This window comes from Dioscorea cayenensis, chromosome 8 (genome assembly GCF_009730915.1).
Source record: "Dioscorea cayenensis subsp. rotundata cultivar TDr96_F1 chromosome 8, TDr96_F1_v2_PseudoChromosome.rev07_lg8_w22 25.fasta, whole genome shotgun sequence".
NCBI lineage: Eukaryota > Viridiplantae > Streptophyta > Magnoliopsida > Dioscoreales > Dioscoreaceae > Dioscorea > Dioscorea cayenensis.
In genome coordinates this window covers 3,868,846-3,893,383 of record NC_052478.1, presented here as the reverse complement: position 1 = coordinate 3,893,383, position 24,538 = coordinate 3,868,846, and the positions used below count along the sequence as shown (strand labels likewise).

The window sequence follows — 24,538 nt, the reverse complement described above, 5'->3', positions numbered from 1 at the left end:
TTCCGGTGTTCGGATCTTATCCAAGGAATAATTATTCAAGATTAAGATCCACAATTATCAATGATAGACCTTATTCAAGGGGAAAACTAACACTGTTGATTAAGCTTGCCTATAAATATGGGAATCAGAATCACAACCCCACTCCTTCCTCCACATTATTTACAATATTTGGATAAAGAACAAGGATGACTAATTCCTTCTGGCATGTGAAGCTTAATCCATGAATAAAGTAATCAATATGAAAGTCAATTTTAGCTTTGAGTATGTTAAGCTTCAGAGCAACTCCCCTTCCCTGAACTAGAAATACATTACATTCTTTTTATTCAAGTGCAACACTCTAATTAAACAGTCCCTTTTTTTTTTAAACTTATGGAGTTAATTTTGCAGAAAATAAAAGCATATGAGTGTCTGATTTCTATATGAAATGGAGGAGCAGGGAAGTATGTTAAGTGTATTTCCACTGAAATAGAAAACTTAGGAAATGTGAAATCTTTAATAAAAAAAAACTATTTTTTTAAGCTTGGTTCAGTGCTTAATCTGAGAATATGAAGTTTGATTCTCCCCTAAAACTGTAAAACCCTAAAAGCCTACCACCAATCTAAAGTTTTAATTTCCTAGATATCATAATTAGGTTTGATGTTCAGTTGAAAAGATAAACAGAAAACCCTAAAACACTAGTCAAAATCATTAATTTCTTACTGAAATCCCTAAAAAAACACATCTTTGACAAACTCTATGCTCAATCCCCATCCACAGGTCAAAAGATTCAAGGCAATTGAACAAACAAACCATGAAAATAGGTGGTAAAAGAGAGTGAATAACCTGATTCAATAGGCCATCATCTTCTTGTTGATTGCCCAGATCGCTGAGAAACGCGCAACCTCGTCCTTGATTTCATCCCGTTCCTTGAAGAAGACCAAATAATTCCTCTACTCCGGTTGGTGACCAAGCTGAATAGCTTCGGATTAGTGCATTGCGGACTGGATAGAGAGCAAGGGGTGATCCAAACCGCCGTCACCGTCGTCATCGTCGCCGCCGCCACCGCCGCCGCCATTTACTTTAGAGATATGGAGCGATTTCGGAGCTGTGCTTGGTGAGGAGTATTGGATGGATTTGGTGGTATGAAATTTCAATTGAATATATTTATATATATAATTTATGATATTCACATACAAAAGATATTCAAATAATTCTTGGATTAAATGGATATTTTTCTTAAATTTAATGTTATAATTTCCAAAATGTGGAGAAAGTAATGATTCTGAGTTTTGATTTTTTTTTTATATATGTGTTGTTAATATTATTTCTCTGGTTCTATAATTCTTTGAGAATTATTATATAGTTAAATATTATGTTTAATATTTATTTACTATACTTTATTTTAGGCAAATGACTCAGTACCAATAGATCAAAAATTTGCTGGTTATTAATATTATTTTTTTAATATATGTTTTTTGTTTGATTTAAAAAATTCAACTTAAATATTCTTTTACATAAACATACATAGAAATTGCGTTTAACTACACTTGGATTTGGGTAAAGTTAGACAAACTACTAAAATTTATTATGATAAAAATAATATTAAATGTATCTTTGCGAAAAATAGTACATCTAGTTTAATAAGTCATAAGTAAATAATTACCACTTTAGAAACCATAATAATAATAATAATAATAATAACCACTTTCAAAACTCATATAATCAAAATATAGTTTGTATTGAAGCTCATATTCTTGGAGGTAAACTCTTAAAGATTCTATTTCTTAAACATAGACATGGATCAAATAATTTTTACTTTGTATCAATCCCCTGTTCCTGAGTTTTTTTATTATGTTTTATTTTTTAAATAATACCATAGTTTTAAAATTCTCGGAATTAATCGGATATAAATTTAGATTTTTGTTGTTTATGATTTAAAATATTTGTTAACTATACCAATCAACCCAAAGTTGATAAACTAATTTTGTAATTTTTAGAACATAAGAAAATAAATCAAAGTTTTTTTTAAATATATTATTATTATTATTATTATTACAAGTGTGACATATGTTATTCGTCAAAGTGGTGTAAGTACATGCCAAAAACTAAATAATTAGCTGAGTGTTATTCAACGTTGTTAGATATTGGCAGCAAGTCAAAAGGCACAAATAATGCTCGCCTTTTATAGTGGGACTAATGTTGTTAAAGTTATAAATCTTTGGTAATATATTTAAATTTATTTTATAATTTATTCAAAAGTAAATAATACATTAAACTCAAATAATAAAGTTGAGGGTCCATTCTATGATTTCTATCTCATGAAACCTATCTGTTAGGACAGCCATATGAACATAAAGACACATGATACACCAAACCTTCAAGCTTTTCACAATACAAAGGACAGGCAATTCAAAGCTATTGGTACATTTAAACTTAAATATTTTGTTAAAGATTCAATTAAGATTAAAAAAAATAGAAATTATGTATGTATCCCGTGAAATTCATTACTAATTTTAGGGACGGAGCTAGGGGTCAGCGAAGGGCAATTCAAAGCTATTGGTACATCTAAACTTAAATATTTTTGTTAAAGATTCAATTAAGATTATTTATGTATGTATCCCTTGAAATTCATTACTAATGGCAGGGACGGGCTTAAGGGTCAGCGAAAAGGAAAGGGAGGATGGGCTCCTTGGTTTTTAATAATATCTATCTATCTATATATATATCAAATTAATACATATGATATAAAAAATAATAATTTAGAAAAAAAATTTGTGAAATTTTATTTTTTGGTTTTTAATATTTTACAAAATGATTTATATATATATATTTTTTTGGCAAAAGTCTATTGTTTGATGAGTTTTTTTAAAAAAATATTATAGCTTTATACAAACATATTTACAAATTTTTATTGCTTAGCTTTTTGATATTTAATAAATTGGTTGTATATTAACAATTAAAAAAAAAATTTGTTGGACAACTTGATTTCCTAAAAATTAGTATATACATGTATATGCAATTTTTAAAAAATATATATTTTTTAGAAAAATATTTATAAAAATCTAATATTTGCCTCGTTCACTTGTTACCCCCCTCCCCCCAAATATCTTTACTGACTTAATTTTTTCTTCCTAGATATTTGTAAGATAGATAGGTTGTTGTTAAGGTGTCGAGGCCATAATTTATAACTTATAAACAAAGAGAGCCTATATTGGCGATGATTTTTTGAAGAAAATTGAATTAACTACCTAAAATATTTAAAATAAAGTAATTAATTATTGTTACATGGGTAAAGATAAAAAAAGGTATCCATACAAATAACTCTTTTATCCAACGATAGTCTTATAGGGTGATCTTTTCCTAATCACTCTCGTGTAAGATTTCAAGGGACATCAAACTACTCTCCAATTATATGAGAGTACTTTTCAGCCATGGCAATCTAGGTTGTATTTGACAGGCTTGCAATGATTATTAGTAGAAATAAGCTATATATTTTATGTTGTTATTACTAGACAAGCATATGCATGTAGAATTCTCACATAATAATTTTAATTTTGTAATATATATATATATATTTCATGTCTGTTCCGTGACAAAGGTAATGGGTGGGGGACCATAAACAAAGTCCACCAATCCATTCTTTTCTTTTATTTACTCACAATAAACAAAGCCATGGTGTCATCACATGCCACCATGTGCCTTTAGGCATGGCACATCTCACCCCCCCTCTTTCTTTCTTTCTACTTTCTCACCCCTAATTCACCACCATCACCACCAATGCACATTTCCCTCCCTTTCAAGTTTCATCCTTCTTCTCTTTTCAAGCCCATGAACTTAAATTATATATATATATATATATATCATATATGTACTTTTATGTTAGCATATACATCATCATATTTAGTACATTATGTACATCATGAATGGCATGATTTGTGAGCTCATTTTCATTTTAGTTACTACTTTTTAGGCATGTTTGCACCATTAACTAGGAGGAGATGAACATCAGCTAGCATCATGTAGATGTAAAAAGTGATCAAGTTTACCTTATAATTGTCTATATATTACTTTAAGTTATACATATATATGTATAAATATAAATGTAGATAAAAGAAAGTGGTACAATAATAAGTTATTGTAGATGGTACTAGAAACTAGAAAGGTCCATGGCCTAGCTATAATAAGGAGGAACATAAGTAGGGAAAGGAGAGCAATGGAATGCTGTTTCTCTTTGTTTTCTTTCTCCTTCTCAAGTCCATGCCATGCCTTTCCACAGCTTTCTTGAACTTCTCTTTGAAGTTTGAACTCACTCTACCATCCATTATGAAGTAGAGAGGAGTTGATCTAAATGAAAAGCATCAAGAAAAAGAAGAAGAAGAAGAAGAAGATCAAGAAAGCTGTGGGAAGTGATGTCAATTCAGGACTTCTAGCTCTCATTCACCATCACCATCAACACAAGTTAAATTTTGATCTCAAGGTGAAGTATGTGTATATATATATGTGTGTGTGTGCTCTCATTCTTGTTCTTCAAAACCTTTGCTTAGTTTTGACTTGTGATTTTCTTCTTTTAAACATTCCTTGCAAATTAACATGCAGTACTGGTTGTAATAGTATAGTTAAAGATAAAAGCAAATGAAGACAAGCTAGCTAGCTAGCTACCTCTAGCTGCAACTAGATACATATTACAAACTGCATCCTCATATAGCCCACATGTTTTTATTATTATGAGTTCTCTTTATGTTTGCCAACATGGCAAACATAATTAAATCCCATATTGTACATGTATTATGTGTATATATATACATGTTGGATCAAAGACTCATTAAGTTTAGAGAAATGATGATAGAAATTACATCAATAAATTAAACTCTTTAGGTAAAAATTATAATAAATAAAAGATCCGTTTTATCGTTGTTATAATTTGATTATATTATTGATTTTTTTTTTTCAAAATTAATATGTTATTTCGTTGTAATCAGCCCTAATTTTGTTATAATTATTTTTTTTTATAAAATAAACAAATCACTTACCTCAGGTCCTCAACCATTATGAGAAAGTTGATCTCTCCATTTCTCACTTGGTAGATAATAGATGATGAAGTTACCATCTTTCAATTGTGAAAATGGTGCTTAGTCGATTTGTGTTTAATTTTTTTTTTTTAAATTCTCTCTGCATTCAAGGTTTTTCATAAATCGATCTGATCTTTAAGTGTTAATTTATATTTTTCATATATATTATAGTGATTATTTTATGACTACCAAATTAAGAGGTACGTAGGAAGACTGTAATTTCTGCTAACAATGCAGTAAAAAGCAAAAGAGAAACTGGCACAGGTTTCATTTTCAGTATAGTGATCTGATCATCCCATATCACATCAGATCCGGTATTCTTTTTATTGTTTTGAATGAAAAGAAGCTGCAGCTTTGTCATCAAAGATTGTCTGTCTGCCAACTTTATTTTTCCTTGATGAAATTAATAGTGTTTTTGGCAGGCAAAATTATTTGTTTTCTGGCTCTCATGCATGCATGCATTGCATATATGGTCCATCCATCCAGGACTGCTTATATAGCTCTGTAGTATAGGTGCAAATTCCAATGGTCCATGAGTCACCTACTTGTCTTTCATCAATGCTTAAAGCTTCCTCTCTTTTTAGTTTTCATGTATCATTGTCTTCTTTTATATATATGTACATCCCTGTTTCTAACTTGTTGAGAAAAAGGAATCATTTAATTATCAGTACTTTGTTTCTCTCAAAAAAAAAAAAATATATATATATATATATATATCAGTACTTGTACTTGTATGTTTTCTCTCTGCCTCAAGTCAGTATTTCAGTGCTTGATGTATTGAATTATTTGAACGGATGTTTCTGTTTATGTTTTACAGTTTCAGAAAAAGGATTCAGTAGATATATATGCATATATATATATATATATGTATATATGTATATATCTACAATTATTGTTCTTATTATATGTATCATAATGCAGTTTGTTTAATAATCTGAATCTTTTTGTAAATCTTCTAAATCATATCTGAAAACATTGACTACCAATTGCATGTTTGTGACTCTTTTGAGTATTATAAAAACTAATTTTAATTCAAGTATAATTTAGGAGATGAGAAAGATACGATTTCACCTAGATCATTTTAATTTATTGATACTGAGTCTCATGTGGGTATTCATGAAGATCGGGTCAAATCTTAACTCAAGCAGAGTAAGAACATGCATTGACATAACTTATCCAATTTTTTTAAAAAAATGTAGCCCCTATTTAAATCAGACACATTGAATGGTATTTATTAAACAAATATAAACACATAAAAAAAATTGTACATTAAAAAAAAGGCAATAATAAAATAGCACAAATATTCCTTCCATGGAAGCAACATGAGAGGAAAAACACTCTCATGAATAACAACAATTAATTTCTTGAAGTTTAATTTTTCTCCATCAATTATATACACATTTATTTATTTTTATAACTCTAATAATGGATGCTTATGCAATACCATTTTATTCACGTTTCAAAACCATTTTAATTAATTAACAATAAACTTCAAGTTCCGTTAGAGGAAAATGCTGTAAATTGGCAAGGCTACTAACACAGATTAATAATATAAAAAAAAAGGAATTTGGTATACAAGACATGAACTAAAGAAATTGAATAAAAAATATTTGTTATAACTTCATTATTTTATATTCTGAAATACAAATAATAAACAGAGATTACTTTGGTCCTATGGGCTGGTTATTTCATCCCATGGGCCAGGCTTTAATATGGCCTGACTTAGTTAGTAGGCCTCACAGATATGTTTTGACTATCTGAATTATTTCAGTTGTTTTATAATTTGAAATGTTCAGTTTTTGTTATTATATATTTTTTATTAAGAAATGAAGAAATCAAAAAAATCAATCATTGAATAACCCAATGGTATGATACCAAAATGTAAAAAGAGAGGTCATTGGTTCAAATCCCTGTCCTGATAGTACTGTTCCCCGTATTGTTTATACATTATTCATTTGGGATTTTTATATTATTCTTGTACTGTACATACATTATATATCCGGGCTTCAGTGCTGTTTATATTCAGTATAATTGTATTTATTCCTATTTAAAGTTAATTAAGTTAAAATTTTGACCTAATTTTTTTTTACAAAAGATGACAAACGACGCTCCATAAAAAATATCAACAGACAAACATATATAGTGACGCACCCGATTATAATATTTTAATGACTAATTAGAAATTTATTAACTCTGCTAGACATTACATGAGCTATACAGTATTTTTTGGTGTATATCATTCGTCATTTTCTTAATATTCCACCACACCAAAGTGCAAATTTTAAAACATTAAATAAATAAATAACTAGTAAGATTAAAAATAGAAAGAACAACAAAAAGGAAAAACCGAACCCAAATCCAAACCCAGTTACCCAGACCGGGCCAGACTTAAACCCAAACCCAACACACCGCCACAACAAAGACTTGAGCCCAACGCACCGCCACTAACATACTATATAATGCTTCGAATGCTCGCAGGCCCATTAGTTTTCTCACTCGCTCTCGAGCTCTCCCAACGGATTGGAAATCCCAAACCCTAGAAACCCTTGCTCGCTCGATCCCCACGGCTTAGCTCCGGATTGCCTCACTGAGAGCGGGGAAGAGAAGGAGCGATGTGGAACAACGGGGCGCCGTCGGCGTCGGCGCCGCCACCTCCTCCGCCGCCACTTGCCCCTCCGGGAACGACGGTTGGTGGATCGGGGATGCCTCCTCCCCCGCCACCACCCGCAGTGCAGCCGTCGTACAGCATCCCGCCTTCGCCAGCGGAGCTGGAGGCGATGCTGGTGGAGAAGGCGCGGAAATGGCACCAACTCAACTCGAAGAGGTACGGGGATAAGAGGAAGTTCGGCTTTGTGGAGACTCAGAAGGAGGACATGCCTCCGGAGCATGTGCGCAAGATCATTAGGTACTTCTCTCTTCTCTCTCTCTCTCTCTCTTTCTCATTTAGATTGTTAATGGTTAGGGCTTGTGGTGCTGTGAATGATTGTGTGTGGATTTCTTTTTTGTGATGAAACAGCAAGTGCAATGGATCAGGGTTAGAAGAGTTATTGTTTTGGTGATTATCTCAATTTTGTGCAGTATAATTGTTTGAAAAGAAGATTATCTCTTTCGCTTTACACCTTAATGGTTAAAGGGAAATCTGATTCCAAAATAAATTTCTTTATGTTAGATTAGTAGCACTTAATTCCCTGAATTTGTATGTTTTGCGAGACCTTGAGGAATATATACATGCTAGTAAATTATAATAATTCATGAAAATTTTTGTTAGTGGTGAATTTACATCTTACCAGGCAGCCAACTACAGCTACCTTAACTTGCTATTTTCTCAGTGGTTTGTTTTCCGCTTTGGCATGCTTTTTCTTATGTGCTGTCCTGCATGTTTCAAGGAACTTTCATTGTTTTTCCCCGTGGAAAATCAGAATGGAACCAAATTCAGCTATGCTATGGGATTTGATTATTTAGTTACATTTTGAAGTGACAGTACCTCATGATCTTTGTTTTTGTCCTTTTCCCTTCCAGAGATCATGGAGACATGTCATCAAAGAAATACCGCCATGATAAACGTGTTTATCTTGGTGCCCTAAAGTTTATTCCCCATGCAGTTTACAAGCTTCTTGAGAATATGCCTATGCCTTGGGAGCAAGTATGATTCTCTGAGCTCTTTTTTTGATTTTCTTGGATATTCATTTGCTGGTGAATTAGCAAACTTGAATATCTCATGACTTTTTTGTGCTTGTAGGTTCGCCATGTAAAAATTTTGTACCACATTACTGGTGCGATCACATTTGTGAATGAGATTCCATGGGTGGTTGAACCCATATATCTTGCACAGGTGAGTTCTTGCATTTCTTGTTCTTGAATGGGACAGTGAGGTGGTTCTTGTTTCCCGGGCTGAGAGTGTTAAGTTTGTTGCTTCACTTTTAAGCATAAAGCTTCTTCCTATATCTTGTATCTTTGGACCATTAGTTTATACAATGGCAGCAACCTGCAGGGTATATGGTTGATTATTTATATTTTCTCATAGTAGATAAATTTTCTAAGACTTGCTAAACCAAAAGTTTATTGAAGTAAATTTTGTTTAGGTATTATGTTGTTATTGTTTTCCTTATAATCTTATAGCCATTGCTCCATTTTATTATACTGCTGCAGTGGGGCACAATGTGGATTATGATGCGAAGAGAGAAAAGAGATCGGCGACATTTTAAAAGAATGCGATTTCCTCCATTTGATGATGAAGAGCCTCCACTGGACTATGCAGACAATTTATTAGATGTTGATCCATTAGAGGCTATTCAACTAGAACTGGATGAAGAAGAAGATTCTGCTGTATATACATGGTTTTATGATCATAAGCCTCTTGTGAAGACAAAGCTTATAAATGGTCCTAGTTATCGAAAGTGGCACCTCTCTCTTCCAATAATGGCAACTCTTCACCGTCTCGCTGGGCAGCTGCTTTCAGACTTGATTGACCGCAACTATTTCTATTTGTTTGACATGGAGTCATTCTTCACAGCTAAAGCATTAAATATGTGCATACCTGGTAAGCCCCATTTTGTTTGTAGTTATCTTACCTGTGCAACTGTCTTGTTTTGCTACAAACGAATGTTCAAAAACTGGTTCTTTTGATTTTTCTTGAAGTAGTATCACATTGCTTTGAGGCAGTAATGCTGTTACATTTCCTTCTTCTCGTCAAGCAAATGGATTACAGATAAAACCATAGTGCTTAGGATACTCACGGTTTCATTACTAACGCATTATAATTAGATGCCTACTTTGTTTTCCTGGCTGCCTACTGTTGCCTATGAAATGTTTGTTACTTCCCTTTCACCTCTTGGATTGGACTCATTCTCTCCCTATATCTGCAGGAGGTCCAAAGTTTGAGCCTCTCTACCGTGATATGGAGAAAGGAGATGAAGATTGGAATGAATTCAATGACATCAATAAACTCATTATTCGTCAGCCTCTCAGAACAGAGTATAGAATTGCCTTCCCTCATCTCTACAATAATCGGCCTAGGAAAGTAAAGCTTGGTGTATATCACACCCCTATGGTAATGTACATCAAAACTGAAGATCCTGATTTACCAGCATTCTACTACGATCCCTTGATAAACCCCATCACTTCCATCAATAAAGCTGATCGACGAGAGAGTAGAAATGTTGAAGATGAAGATGAGGAAGATTTTTACCTTCCAGAGGGAGTAGAACCATTTTTGCAAAGTACCCAACTCTATACTGACACCACTGCGTCTGGTATATCATTGTTGTTTGCACCACGGCCTTTCAATATGAGATCTGGTAGAATGCGACGGGCTGAGGATATTCCTCTCGTATCAGAGTGGTACAAAGAGCATTGGTATGTTATGATTATTTAAAATCTTCCATCCTATTCTGTCTTTCATGTGGCATTTCTATGTGAGTGTTTTCCTGATATTGCTCCTGACATTTTCTCTACAGCCCACCAGCTTATCCTGTCAAAGTTCGTGTGAGCTATCAGAAACTATTGAAATGCTTTGTGCTAAATGAGCTGCACCACAGACCTCCAAAAGCTCAGAAAAAGAAACATCTGTTTCGATCATTACAAGCTACAAAATTCTTTCAAACTACAGAACTTGACTGGGCAGAAGCTGGTCTTCAAGTTTGTAAACAGGGTTACAACATGCTGAATCTCTTGATTCATAGAAAGAATCTTAATTATCTTCATCTTGATTACAACTTCAATTTAAAACCTGTGAAGACACTCACCACAAAGGAGCGGAAAAAGTCCCGTTTTGGAAATGCATTTCATCTATGTCGTGAAATCTTGCGTCTGACTAAGCTTGTAGTTGATGCTAACATCCAGTTTCGCTTGGGAAATGTTGACGCATTCCAATTGGCTGATGGTTTGCAGTACACATTCTCACATGTTGGTCAGTTGACTGGTATGTATCGTTACAAGTACAGGTTAATGCGTCAGATTAGAATGTGTAAAGATCTGAAGCACTTGATTTATTACCGGTTTAATACTGGCCCTGTTGGAAAGGGTCCAGGCTGTGGGTTCTGGGCTCCAATGTGGAGAGTTTGGTTATTTTTCCTTCGCGGTATTGTACCCTTGCTGGAGAGATGGTTGGGTAATTTGTTAGCACGGCAGTTTGAGGGTCGCCATTCTAAAGGAATTGCCAAGACTGTTACCAAACAGCGGGTTGAAAGCCACTTTGATTTGGAACTTCGAGCAGCAGTTATGCATGATGTTCTTGATGCGATGCCAGGTAAAGCCATCAGGCATCTGCTTTGATTTTTCTCTCATTATTATGACTGTTATTATTTGCTTTGCTGCCATCCCTAGAATATCGGACTCCATTTAATTGTAAATGGATGTTTGTACCTGTGCCTGCTATTCTATTGTTCTTTATTTGTGATGTTTATAGTTTAGTCTATAAATTATTTTTGCTGGAAATAATATTTCACCCTGATGAAGTGTAATTTTATTAAATTACCAATTAAAGGCTAACATTTCATTCTCATAAATGTCAGAGGGCATAAAACAAAACAAGGCCAGGACTATATTGCAGCATCTAAGTGAAGCATGGCGATGTTGGAAGGCCAATATCCCTTGGAAGGTTTACATCCTTTTTTCTTCAAGGTTATTCCATTCATTTAATTTTCTGTTGTTTGGTTCTCATTTGCAAGCCAAATTCCAGGTTCCTGGACTGCCAGTACCCATTGAGAACATGATACTTCGATATGTAAAGTCCAAGGCAGATTGGTGGACTAATGTTGCTCACTATAATCGTGAGCGTATTAGAAGGGGTGCAACTGTTGACAAGACAGTTTGCCGAAAGAATCTTGGAAGATTGACCCGTTTATGGTTAAAAGCTGAGCAGGTAGATGATTTAATTTGTGTTTATTTGGCGAGGAACGATAATGTAAAGGATAGCCATTTTACATGATAAAAGGAATGTCTCTGTCTCTCAGTTGATTTACTGAATTTTGTTGAAGTAACCTTCTTTGTTTTGTAACTAATGATTTTGCTTTGCTTCCTTCTAAAACCCCTACATCTACATTAATAATTTTGTAGGAGAGGCAACACAACTACTTAAAAGATGGGCCATATGTTACTCCGGAAGAGGCAGTTGCTATTTACACTACAACTGTGCATTGGCTTGAGTCAAGAAAGTTCTCTCCTATACCATTTCCACCATTATCATATAAGCATGATACTAAGCTTCTTATCCTGGCACTGGAGAGGTTGAAAGAGTCTTATAGTGTCGCAGTCAGATTGAATCAATTGCAAAGGGAAGAGCTTGGCCTTATTGAACAAGCTTATGACAATCCACATGAGGCATTATCAAGAATCAAGCGTCACTTGCTAACTCAACGATCTTTTAAAGAAGTAAGTCCTTTTGATTTGAATCACTTGATGTTTTGGACTTTGGGCTTGTAAATTTGATCAAATTTGTTTGATTAATTTTTGACTAAATTGTAACTCGGTTAAAATGATGAATTTCTTTTGCAGGTGGGTATTGAATTCATGGATCTGTACAGTTATCTGATTCCAGTATATGAAATTGAACCTCTTGAGAAAATCACAGATGCATATCTTGATCAATATCTGTGGTATGAAGGTGACAAGCGACATCTTTTCCCCAATTGGATCAAGCCTGCAGATTCTGAACCACCTCCCCTGCTTGTGTACAAATGGTGTCAAGGCATAAACAATTTACAAGGTATATGGGACACAAGTGATGGTCAGTGTGTTGTCATGCTTCAAACAAAGTTTGAAAAATTCTTTGAGAAGATTGATTTGACCATGCTAAACAGGTAATTGTTATCCCTTTTCCTTGATTCTAGTATGAATTCTTCCAAATATGTTGTGCCTATCTAAACAATGTTTGTTGGCAGGCTTCTCCGGCTGGTGCTTGATCACAACATTGCTGACTATGTTACTGCTAAAAACAATGTTGTGCTTTCCTACAAAGACATGAGTCACACAAACTCATATGGTCTCATCCGTGGTCTTCAATTTGCTTCCTTTGTGGTGCAGTATTATGGGCTTGTGCTCGACCTTTTGCTTCTTGGTTTAACTCGAGCTAGTGAGATTGCTGGGCCTCCTCATATGCCAAATGAATTCATAACATACTCAGAAACCAAAATCGAAACCCGGCATCCAATCAGGCTTTATTCACGCTACATTGACAAGGTGCACATTTTATTCAGGTTCACTCATGAGGAGGCGCGTGACCTTATTCAACGCTATCTCACTGAACATCCTGATCCTAACAATGAAAATATGGTTGGATATAATAACAAGAAATGTTGGCCAAGGGATGCACGAATGAGACTGATGAAACACGATGGTAATTCTCTGGCTGAACTATCTACCCTACAACTTTTATTGTCTTAGGAAGGGCTTAATTTTTTTTCTCTAATACTGTTGCAGTGAACCTTGGAAGGAGTGTTTTCTGGGATATGAAGAACAGGCTTCCTCGAAGTATTACTACATTGGAATGGGAAAACAGTTTTGTTTCAGTTTACAGCAAGGACAATCCTAACTTGCTTTTCAGCATGTATGCACATCATTCCCTAGTATTTTTCATTTTTTTCTGATGGGTGTCCATCCACTATTTATGATTTTGAAAGTTCACTTTGATTTATATAGTTTCAATTTTTATTTATCTATGCAACTTAGTGTGTTTGCTTTTTCATTGGCATATTTCTGGACCTTTATGCATACCATCTGTCTATTTTTGGGAGTTAAATCCAGGGTTGGTCAACTTGCTATTTCTCAACATAATACCTGTATCATAAATAGATGTTCCATGAGACCTAGTCATGTGCAACAGCTGTACTTGTCAGATATTTGCATCGGAGTAACATATTTTTGTGCATTTGGCCGTGATATTACAGTTCCAGACCACAATTCACTGAATATTTGATGTTATGCTTAGTGCTTTTGAAAGCTATTTCATGACTTTTAAGTTACTTTTAGTACGTTAACTAATGTTAGTATTCTCTTGATTGTCTCTGTTCAGGTTTGTGCTTTCTAGTCTACAATTGCTAGAAGAAGCTGTTCTATTACCATTGGTTGTTCTATTTAAATATAGCACATGCTTTTATTGATGATGGTTGTTTAAGTAGGTTGTTTCACAGTATTGATTAAGTCCTGTTTTTTAGGTACTCATCTGTCTCCTGTCTTGCACATTTCGTTTTTATAATTGGTTTAGACAATGTTTAAATGTTCAAGAATCTAGTACCTGTTTTCATCGAAGTGATATGCTTTCCTTGTCATGGTTCAATATTATTATCCACCAACAAGCTAATGTTATATTTATTTGTTGGAAGTTCATTTTTTTGGGCTCGCTCTCTAGTTTTTCTACAACTCCAGTTGGCACTAAGTCATTCTTTACATCTTAAAAGTGTGCCTTTTTTATTTTCATATTTTTTTCTTTACTTGTTTCATCTAGTGTATAGCACATGCTTGTTAGTTGCTATTTTTAGTGTATTGCTTTGTTTCTTAGTTTTGTTTGCATCTGCTGCATTATTTAATGAAGTAAATATTCTCTTTTCTAGGTGTGGGTTTGAGGTCCGGATATTGCCAAAAGTAAGAATGACTCAAGAGGCTTTCAGCAACACAAAAGATGGAGTATGGAATTTGCAGAATGAACAGACAAAAGAGAGGACGGCTATTGCCTTTTTACGTGTTGATGATGAACACATGAAAGTGTTTGAGAATCGTGTGAGACAGATTCTAATGTCATCAGGATCAACAACATTTACTAAGATTGTTAACAAATGGAACACAGCTCTTATTGGTACTATGGCTCTTCTTTGCTTGTTCTTATATTGGACAACAACTATTTAAAACAATACACATGCTAATAACATTTTTATAATTTCCCCTCAACAGGTCTTATGACATACTTTCGTGAAGCAACAGTGCATACCCAGGAACTGTTAGATTTGCTAGTCAAGTGTGAAAACAAGATTCAGACCCGTATCAAGATTGGATTGAATTCAAAGATGCCCAGCAGGTCATATTTGTTCTGCAATAAAATTACATTCAATATATTACAAAGTTAGAACATATGTAATAAATTCCATATTTGGTTCTAAAGGTTTTTCTTATTGACAGGTTTCCTCCTGTAATTTTTTACACGCCCAAGGAGATTGGTGGCCTTGGCATGTTATCAATGGGTCACATATTGATCCCGCAGAGTGATCTTCGGTATAGTCAGCAGACTGATGTTGGGGTTACACATTTCCGAAGTGGTATGAGTCACGAGGAGGATCAGCTCATTCCAAATCTATATCGCTACATTCAGGTCACGCTACTAAAAATTTTTGGTCATTGTTTGTTTGTTTTCATATCAATTATCATCCCTAACTTTGCTTTTCCTTGTTCTTCTTCCAGCCATGGGAGAGTGAATTCATTGATTCCCAGCGTGTTTGGGCTGAATATGCATTGAAGAGACAAGAAGCACAGTCTCAAAATAGGCGCTTAACTCTTGAAGATCTTGAGGTTATTTCCTTCTCATATGATGGTTGATTTGGGTAGTAGTCATATTTAGAAATTGCTTTTTGTGTGTGATCAAGGCTCTTCTTATTCTTTAGAGCAAAATCTTGTGTCTAGAGTTCCTGCCATGACAAACATTTTGGGTTTTTGGGGATATAACTGTCTTTTTTTTTTAACCATGTGCAGTAATGTTTGTTGTTATCTGGACAACTTGCAGGATTCTTGGGATAGGGGTATACCTCGAATCAACACCCTTTTCCAGAAAGACCGTCATACTTTAGCTTATGATAAGGGATGGAGAGTGCGCACTGATTTTAAGCAATATCAAGTATTGAAACAGAATCCTTTTTGGTGGACTCATCAGCGACATGATGGCAAGTTATGGAACTTGAATAATTATAGGACTGATGTCATCCAAGCTCTTGGGGGAGTTGAGGGAATTCTGGAGCATACTTTATTCAAAGGCACATAGTAAGTTGAAACTAAAAAATTACTTCAATGTTTCAGGGGATTCTAAATTTCATATGGAAACTTTTCTCATTTTTTTTAATGGCTTTATACATCTGTGGTTGACATTTTATGTTTTGGATTAGCCATGCTCTATGGCCAGATTTTATGTTTGCCGGTCAGATTTCATGTTTTGTATGTCTGATGGTTCATCTTCTTTCAGTTTTCCAACCTGGGAAGGTCTCTTTTGGGAGAAGGCTTCCGGATTCGAAGAATCTATGAAGTACAAGAAGCTAACCAATGCACAGCGATCTGGTCTTAATCAAATTCCTAACCGTAGGTTTACTCTATGGTGGTCTCCTACTATAAATCGAGCAAATGTTTATGTGGGGTTCCAAGTGCAACTAGATCTTACAGGAATCTTCATGCATGGCAAAATCCCAACCTTAAAAATATCCTTGATTCAGATATTTCGTGCTCATCTTTGGCAAAAGGTCCATGAGAGTGTTGTTATGGATCTCTGCCAAGTTCTGGATCAGGAGTTGGATGCATTGGAAATCGAGACTGTGCAGAAAGAGACAATTCATCCTAGAAAGAGCTACAAGATGAACAGTTCTTGTGCTGATATTCTTCTGTTTGCAGCACATAGATGGCCAATGTCCAAGCCTAGCCTTGTTGCAGAGTCAAAGGATGTTTTTGATCAGAAAGCAAGCAATAAATATTGGATTGACGTGCAACTTCGCTGGGGAGACTATGATTCACATGATATAGAACGTTACACGAGGGCCAAATTCATGGACTACACTACTGATAACATGTCGATTTATCCTTCTCCAACTGGTACATCTGGTTTTTCGTTTTTTTCATTATATAATTCAAAGTCAATTAAAATGATGTGCTGAACATCGTTTTGTTTCTCATGCAGGTGTAATGATTGGGATTGATCTAGCTTATAACTTGCACTCTGCCTTTGGCAACTGGTTCCCTGGGTCGAAGCCTCTTTTGGCCCAAGCAATGAACAAAATCATGAAGGTAACCTATTATAATTGTTAGTTCTCTGAAAATGTTTATTTTCTGTCTCAAACACATTTTAATTTTATGATTTGTTGATCTGTTCATTCAGTCAAACCCAGCGCTGTATGTTCTGAGAGAGAGAATAAGGAAGGGTCTACAGCTGTATTCTTCTGAGCCTACAGAACCGTATCTTTCATCACAAAATTACGGGGAGATCTTCAGCAATCAAATCATATGGTTTGTTGATGACACAAATGTTTATCGTGTGACAATCCATAAAACATTCGAGGGAAATCTTACTACAAAACCTATCAATGGAGCTATCTTCATATTTAATCCAAGAACTGGGCAGCTCTTTCTGAAGGTGGTTCTAATTCTTAAATTTCATTTTTTATGCTCATCCTTGTTGATGCATATGGATAACTTACAAAAAACCACTGGTTTCTTGCAGGTCATCCATACAAGTGTGTGGGCAGGGCAAAAGCGTCTTGGTCAGTTAGCTAAGTGGAAGACAGCAGAAGAGGTGGCTGCTCTGGTGCGGTCACTTCCTGTTGAGGAGCAACCGAAGCAGATTATTGTGACTCGTAAAGGGATGTTGGATCCTTTGGAGGTCCATTTGCTCGATTTTCCTAACATTGTCATCAAAGGAAGTGAGCTTCAGTTGCCCTTCCAGGCCTGCTTGAAAATTGAGAAGTTTGGTGATTTGATTCTCAAGGCCACGGAACCCCAGATGGTTCTTTTCAATATTTATGATGATTGGTTGAAAAGCATCTCTTCCTATACTGCCTTCTCCCGTCTCATCTTGATATTACGTGCACTTCATGTGAACAATGAAAAGGCAAAGATGTTGCTGAAACCGGATAAGACCATAATAACAGAACCCCACCATATATGGCCATCTCTCACCGATGATCAGTGGATGAAAGTGGAGGTTGCTCTTAGAGATCTTATACTGTCTGATTATGCAAAGAAGAATAATGTGAACACGTCTGCACTTACGCAATCAGAAATTCGTGATATAATCCTTGGTGCTGAGATAGCTCCACCTTCACAACAGAGGCAGCAAATTGCTGAAATTGAGAAACAGGTATAGTTTGTTATTTTGAAACAATTGTATTAAAACATTTTAGTCTGCCAGTGCTCAATTCACATTCATTTTTCTACTTTTGACAGGCCAAGGAAGCTAGCCAGTTAACAGCTGTTACAACTAGGACAACTAATGTTCATGGTGATGAACTCATTGTCACAACAACCAGTCCATATGAGCAAGCGGCGTTTGGGTCAAAGACTGATTGGCGTGTGAGGGCCATCTCAGCTACAAATTTATATCTCCGAGTCAATCATATTTATGTCAACTCAGATGACATTAAGGTATTCAATTAGACTGTTGCCTATTATTTTGCTGCTTTATTTGAGAGATGCTTATGGTTTCTAATCCCACGATGTTTCCTACTTTGCAGGAGACTGGATACACATATATCATGCCTAAAAACATATTAAAGAAATTTATCTGTATAGCAGATCTTCGAACTCAAATTTCTGGATATTTATATGGTTTAAGCCCTCAAGATAACCCGCAAGTGAAGGAGATCCGCTGCATAGTCATGCCACCACAGTGGGGTACTCATCAGCAGGTTCATCTTCCATCAGCTCTTCCTGAGCATGACTTCTTGAATGACTTAGAACCTTTGGGATGGATGCACACGCAGCCAAATGAGCTTCCTCAGTTGTCGCCGCAGGTAATTTATAGTCCTTTTTATTTGTTATCAGGATACTTTCCATTACTGCTGCTTTAAAATCACTTGGTGCTTGATGCTTTTAACAGGATCTTACAAGCCATGCACGCATTCTGGAGAACAACAAGCATTGGGATGGTGAGAAGTGCATCATCTTGACCTGTAGTTTCACTCCAGGATCCTGCTCGTTAACCGCATACAAGCTTACACCCACTGGCTATGAGTGGGGCCGTGTCAACAAGGACACAGGGAAGCAACCCACATGGTTACCTTCCTACCCATTATGAAAAGGTTCAGATGCTTCTCAGTGATCGCTTCCTGGGTTTCTACATGGTAATTATCTCTCCATTACCTCATATCCTAATGATCAAGTGACCCATATGATTTAGCGCACCTGATTCACCATGCCTCTTTTTTGTACTTTTATGAATTCTCAGACTCCGGACAATGGCCCCTGGAATTACAACTTTATGGGAGTGAAGCACACTATCAGCATGCGATATGGTGTAAAGCTTGGTATGCCACGGGACTACTACCATGAAGACCACAGACCGACGCATTTCCTTGAGTTCAGTAATTTGGAGGAAGGGGACGCTGCCGAAGCTGATCGAGATGATACCTTCACTTAACAGAGAAGGTATTGATCATCCCTCATCTCTTTCAGTGAACCAGCAAGTGGATAACGTGTGAGATGTTCATTTTTGCTTTGTCTGGAATTGTAGAAGGTTCAATATAAACATTTTCTTATGTAACACTAGTATTAATCATATGATCAGTTTGTGTGATTTTGCTGAATATCATGTATATAAACTGATGCACTGTTGTAAATTTAACATTCACCATGTTTTATTTTGATCTGATGAGGGACAGGTGGAGCCATATGTTGAGTCATTTAAGTTAGTCTTTCATTTTGGTCAAGCCACTTAATAAATATATTCAGAGATGGATTTTGACATTTTTGTTAGCTCTCTTAAATTCCAAGTATTTATATGTAAAAACTGGTGGTTATGCTTCATAGAAATACCATGTGGATCAAAATATCTTGTTATTTACACAAGACCTTAACTAATTTCATGTTTGAACTAGAAAGAAGAAACCATACTCTGGAAGTCTTCAAGTACAAACAAACAAAGAAAGAAATACAGGGAAATACGTAGAAAGAAAGGACTCCACTAAGCTGCACTCCTGCCAAGTATCTTGATGCTCTTAACTGACTGGAGAAAAACCCTGCAAATAATATAATATCACTTTGGTTAATGATATTGTCATAACATTCCTTATTCCAACCTTTTTTGTTATTGAAACATTCTTAAATTTTTTTAAAAAAAATATAAAAAATAAAAATGAAAAGACCATTTGTCTACCTACTTCTCTTTAATGCTTAGTGTAATAGACATTGATTCTCACTGGGTGTATGTTTTTAACCTTTCTTTTTCAAGATTCCAAGTTTAATTTAATGATATTAAGAGTTGTGTCTAGCTAATTTACAATCAAGGAAAATAAAAAAGCTGCAGGTAAGGTTGTTTCACCTAACATTCATGCACATTGGTATCAGTTTCTTATTACTGTATTTGGGTTCAAAGGTCTGATTAAATATTTGAGAAATTGGTTGATGACAGAGTTCATTGAAATGATTGAATTGAGACTACAGAGAAGATCACAGTCAAATGTGGTCTTCTAAAAAAATTATTAATAAATTCCACCAACAATAATGCTCACAAATTGCCTACACTTAAATGATGTCCTCTAAGTCAAAAAATTTATAATAAAGTTTCCATTATTATAAAGTTACCAAAAATGATTAAGATACTCACTCCCATGGAACATCACCAATCAGCAACCAATCCCCTTCTCCATCTTCATAAGTAACTATGTGCTCATCAAAGCCATTAACTCCCACTGCATTATACAAACAAAAATACTTAATCCATAAACCAAAACACAATTAATTAGAGCATGTTCCACAATGATTTTCAGATCAGTCATTTCATGATAAGCAGAAAAATATAATGAAAATATTTATGGAAATAACTATAAGTTACATTACATACCATTAAAGTGATAAGGGAACAAGCCCTTCAGGGCATGAAGCAAGGACTCATAACAATGGTGAAGAGATAAGTTCACCTTCCTCCCAATGCCAACCCCCTCCATCTTCACCTTCACACACTTGGCATTCCTCCGTTCATCGTTCCACCTTCTGTACTTCACCGGCGGCCACCCAACAAGCTCCTTTGCCACTCCATTCATCCTCTCTATATATACATCAACAAAAAGGCACAAAACCTTAATAAATAATACAATTAACTTTTGACCAGAAGGCAAAGCTCATGAACAAACTCACTTGTTAATAAGATAACCATTATCACCACTATCATCATCATCATCATCTCCACCCTTCCACACAAACAAAGGCAATGTTGTTTTCTTATCACCCTCAAAACCTCTCTTCCTGCATGGCTGTGCTATAAACCCTAACCCAAGTTCAGCTGCAGGTTTGTTATTTGGTAAACCTAAGCCTAGCTCCAACTCCATTTCACTATAGCTAGCTTCTATATATGACTCCCAAAATACATAGAACTACTATTACAACTCCATATCTATATATATATATATATATATAAGAAGAAGAAGAAGAAGAAGAAAGAAGAAGAAGAAGATAGGAAGTAGTGGTAAAACATAGAGAGGTGTTCAGAGTCCATGCATGCAGGGGGTGGAGGGGACCCAACATTGAAGTTAAAGGTGTACGTGTCCTGCCGACAAGGAGCTTATCTCTTGGAGGGACCACATGTCTGGTTCCCTCTCCAAACACACACAAAGTCCCAAGCAAGTTCAAAGTATAGATGGTGAGGGGAAATGAATAGTTTATTGAGTTCATTTATGGTATATATGGGATTCAGAGCCCCAGTGAGTTAGAGATGGTTGAGTGGTGGAGGGAGGGTCTCTGAATCCAAGATATATATGCTTGGGACTTGTGAGTTGGTGCCTTCAGTTGGTGATTAGTTTTATTGTTTTATTGTTTTATTGTTTGAGTTTAATCATAATTATATTAATATTATATAAGGGCCAGGGATAACAGTGGACAAAGTGGGCGTGGGGGAATGGGACATGTTCCCTGGACATGGGGAATCCAGCGTGGGTCTTGTTCCTCTGGGTGTTTTCTTGCCGTTACTTTGCATGCCTTTCTTGTTCATCTTCTTCTCTTTGTATTACTATATACTATATATCACATTAATTCTGAGTAATTGTAATGTTTAACATATCAGGGGTTAATTAATCCTAATGTTAGTATGATTATTTTGTTTAATGTTGTCTTGAGGGTTAGACTATCTAAGTTTAATTTAATAACTGAATAAATACTGATAAAAAGAGCTCAAAAGCTATTTATTAAAAATATCTCACTACTTAAGTATGATTAGTTCTAATTAATAATTTAAACATATATAAAAAAAAAGTTTTATCACGTATACTAGAATTAATTATAATATTAGTTTGTACTTACAACATGGGTATAAGAATTAATGAGTAAGAGAAATACTGTTTTATCATGATTAATAATTAGATAAACATTATCAAACTACTCAAATTTGATATTTTGGCGATATATTAACAATATATTCAGGTTAGGAAGTATAAAGATTAGAAAATGGAAGCATATATAAAGCATGAGAATTCTATAAATAACAAATTGAGAAGAAACAATAAAAAAGCAAAGAGCCGGCAGTAGGTACAATGATATAAACAAGCCCATTGCACCATGTGTAATTGCATTTAATGTTTGACCGGTCATGTACCAAGCCATTGAAGATATTATATACACACCGATACTTAATAATAATAATAATAATAATAATAATAATAATAATGAGAAGAAGAAGAAGATATAATAAAGTTGAAGGTGCATGAACGGTCCACGTAGCATTGGTTGCATGCATTGCATGGCACGTCCACATATTATTTGAGGGTCCGTACAAAACCACTAAACAAAAAAAGGTTGATATAAATACATAATAATGGAATGCTTTTTCCGCGGCATAGACAACAATGTTTTTGAGAAAATGACTTGTAGTTGTAACCCCGACCAAACCATCCACCCATTTGTTGAGTTGTAAACTAATTAAATAAAATAAAATAAATAAATATACATATAAATCATATTATGATTTCTTTTATTTAATCAATATTTACTGGTTGATATATAATCCTTGTTACATTTACCAAAAAATAATATTTACAGGTTGAATATCTGCAGTAATATTTTATATTATTTTTGTTTTTTATTTTTTATTTTTTTTTAAATATGGACAAATCACACCTATACTGTTATGCTTCAATCAAGTATTGGGAAAAAAATAAAATAAACTTTTAGTCTTTTATATGAAACTCAAATGCCTCTCCACTCAATCGTTGTGGCGAATAGTATATACATTATTGTGATAAAAAGTCAAAAGCAATTTTTTGTTCGTCTTTTTAAGCTGTAATTTTCACCATGGCATCTATTACTTTATACATATAAAAAATGAAAAGAAGGGAAAAAAAACCATAAATAGGGAGAAGTAGGGAGAGGGCTTATAATTCGTCCCTGATTAATTAAAAAACATATGGGTTTATGTGTCAACGTTTTTTATATAAACTAGTCAACATTACTGTTTAGCGTGTGTTTTAATGAATTCTTAGATTTCAAAATCAGATCGATTTGTATGCCCTGGTGTCTTCTTTTAGGGCCATGTGGATTGATTTATAGAAGATTGGTTTTTAAATGTATTTAGGTATGTTAATTCAGAAGTATTTTGTATAATTGAAAAGTCGTTAATATATTTATTTTTACTAGTCTAACATTCACTAATAATAATAATAATAATAATAATAATAATAATAATAATAAGAGTTCGAGCATTGAAGATTATGAAGGATTTCTTATTTTCTAAAGGCATGCATTTTGGTCATTGAAATTATCAAAACTCTTTTTACAAAACATTTTTTCTCTAAAATTTAGAAATTGAAGCCCTTGGAATATATATATATATATATAATCAACATTTTTAAAGAATAAGGCAATAAAAACAAATAGAAAAACTCAAAAAGCCTTAGCTTATATATATATATATATATATATATATATATATAAAAAGAGTTTTTTGGATTAAAAAACAGACGCCTTATCATTAGAAAAAAAAAGAAGAAGAAGAAAATGATGCTACCTAATTTGAAAGTTTGAAAAGGAAGTACAAGTTCAATAACTTAAAAAATAAAATTGCAATTTTGGGCTTTGATTTTGATTAAAAATCTGTTATAGGATTTGATGATAGGATATATTTTGCAAAAGAAAATTTATTTGATATTGATAATTTTTGAACAAATAAACAAAATTTTCAATCTATATGATCCATTAATTTGTTTGGTTTTATATTTGGCTTTTTGAAAAATAAAATAAAAAAGCTAGCTATGTAAAAAAAAAATTCTAATTATCTAAATATTGTTATATATATATATATATATGGATAATAAAATGATAATTAACTTCATAAATTTGTTTAAAAAAATTAAGAATATCTTGATCATTCTAATAAGAATTTTTTATATGTTATTTTCTGATAATGATTTTTAGATTATTTTTTAATAAAAAAATGTTTTAGAATATTGCACATCAACTATTTTATAAGTCCCTGATAATTTTTTTATTTTAACTACAATCAATAATTTTTAATAAAATTATATTTTTACCCACCTGACCTGTTAGCCAAGCAAACTCGAGCAACTAAAGAGCTGGTCCATCTCTGCAAGAGGTCACCTGGGCTGGTT

General features: G+C 34.2%; 2 protein-coding genes across 2 annotated transcripts; one reads left to right on the top strand and one right to left on the bottom strand.

The window, feature by feature from the left end:
• The first annotated feature begins 7,550 nt into the window (after positions 1-7,550).
• LOC120267700 (pre-mRNA-processing-splicing factor 8A-like) lies at positions 7,551-19,627 on the top strand. Its single transcript, XM_039275377.1, is given in 26 exon segments — positions 7,551-7,953; positions 8,568-8,691; positions 8,788-8,880; positions 9,198-9,588; positions 9,914-10,403; positions 10,505-11,295; positions 11,561-11,646; positions 11,728-11,910; positions 12,105-12,419; positions 12,543-12,847; positions 12,929-13,383; positions 13,467-13,593; positions 14,597-14,838; positions 14,934-15,057; positions 15,159-15,348; positions 15,438-15,545; positions 15,757-16,010; positions 16,210-16,826; positions 16,912-17,018; positions 17,110-17,364; positions 17,452-18,087; positions 18,174-18,371; positions 18,461-18,739; positions 18,826-18,984; positions 18,986-19,069; positions 19,174-19,627. Coding segments are annotated over 26 exon segments (7,098 nt in total). The 5' UTR covers positions 7,551-7,660; the 3' UTR covers positions 19,366-19,627.
• LOC120267703 (auxin-responsive protein IAA9-like) lies at positions 19,435-21,322 on the bottom strand. The gene is made up of 4 exons (XM_039275381.1): positions 21,081-21,322; positions 20,788-20,991; positions 20,551-20,635; positions 19,435-19,963 (listed from the first exon to the last, which is right to left on the bottom strand). The coding sequence occupies exons 1-4, from the start codon at positions 21,124-21,126 to the stop codon at positions 19,909-19,911; spliced, it is 390 nt and encodes a 129-aa protein (XP_039131315.1). The 5' UTR covers positions 21,127-21,322; the 3' UTR covers positions 19,435-19,908.
• Between the last annotated feature and the right edge of the window lie 3,216 nt (positions 21,323-24,538).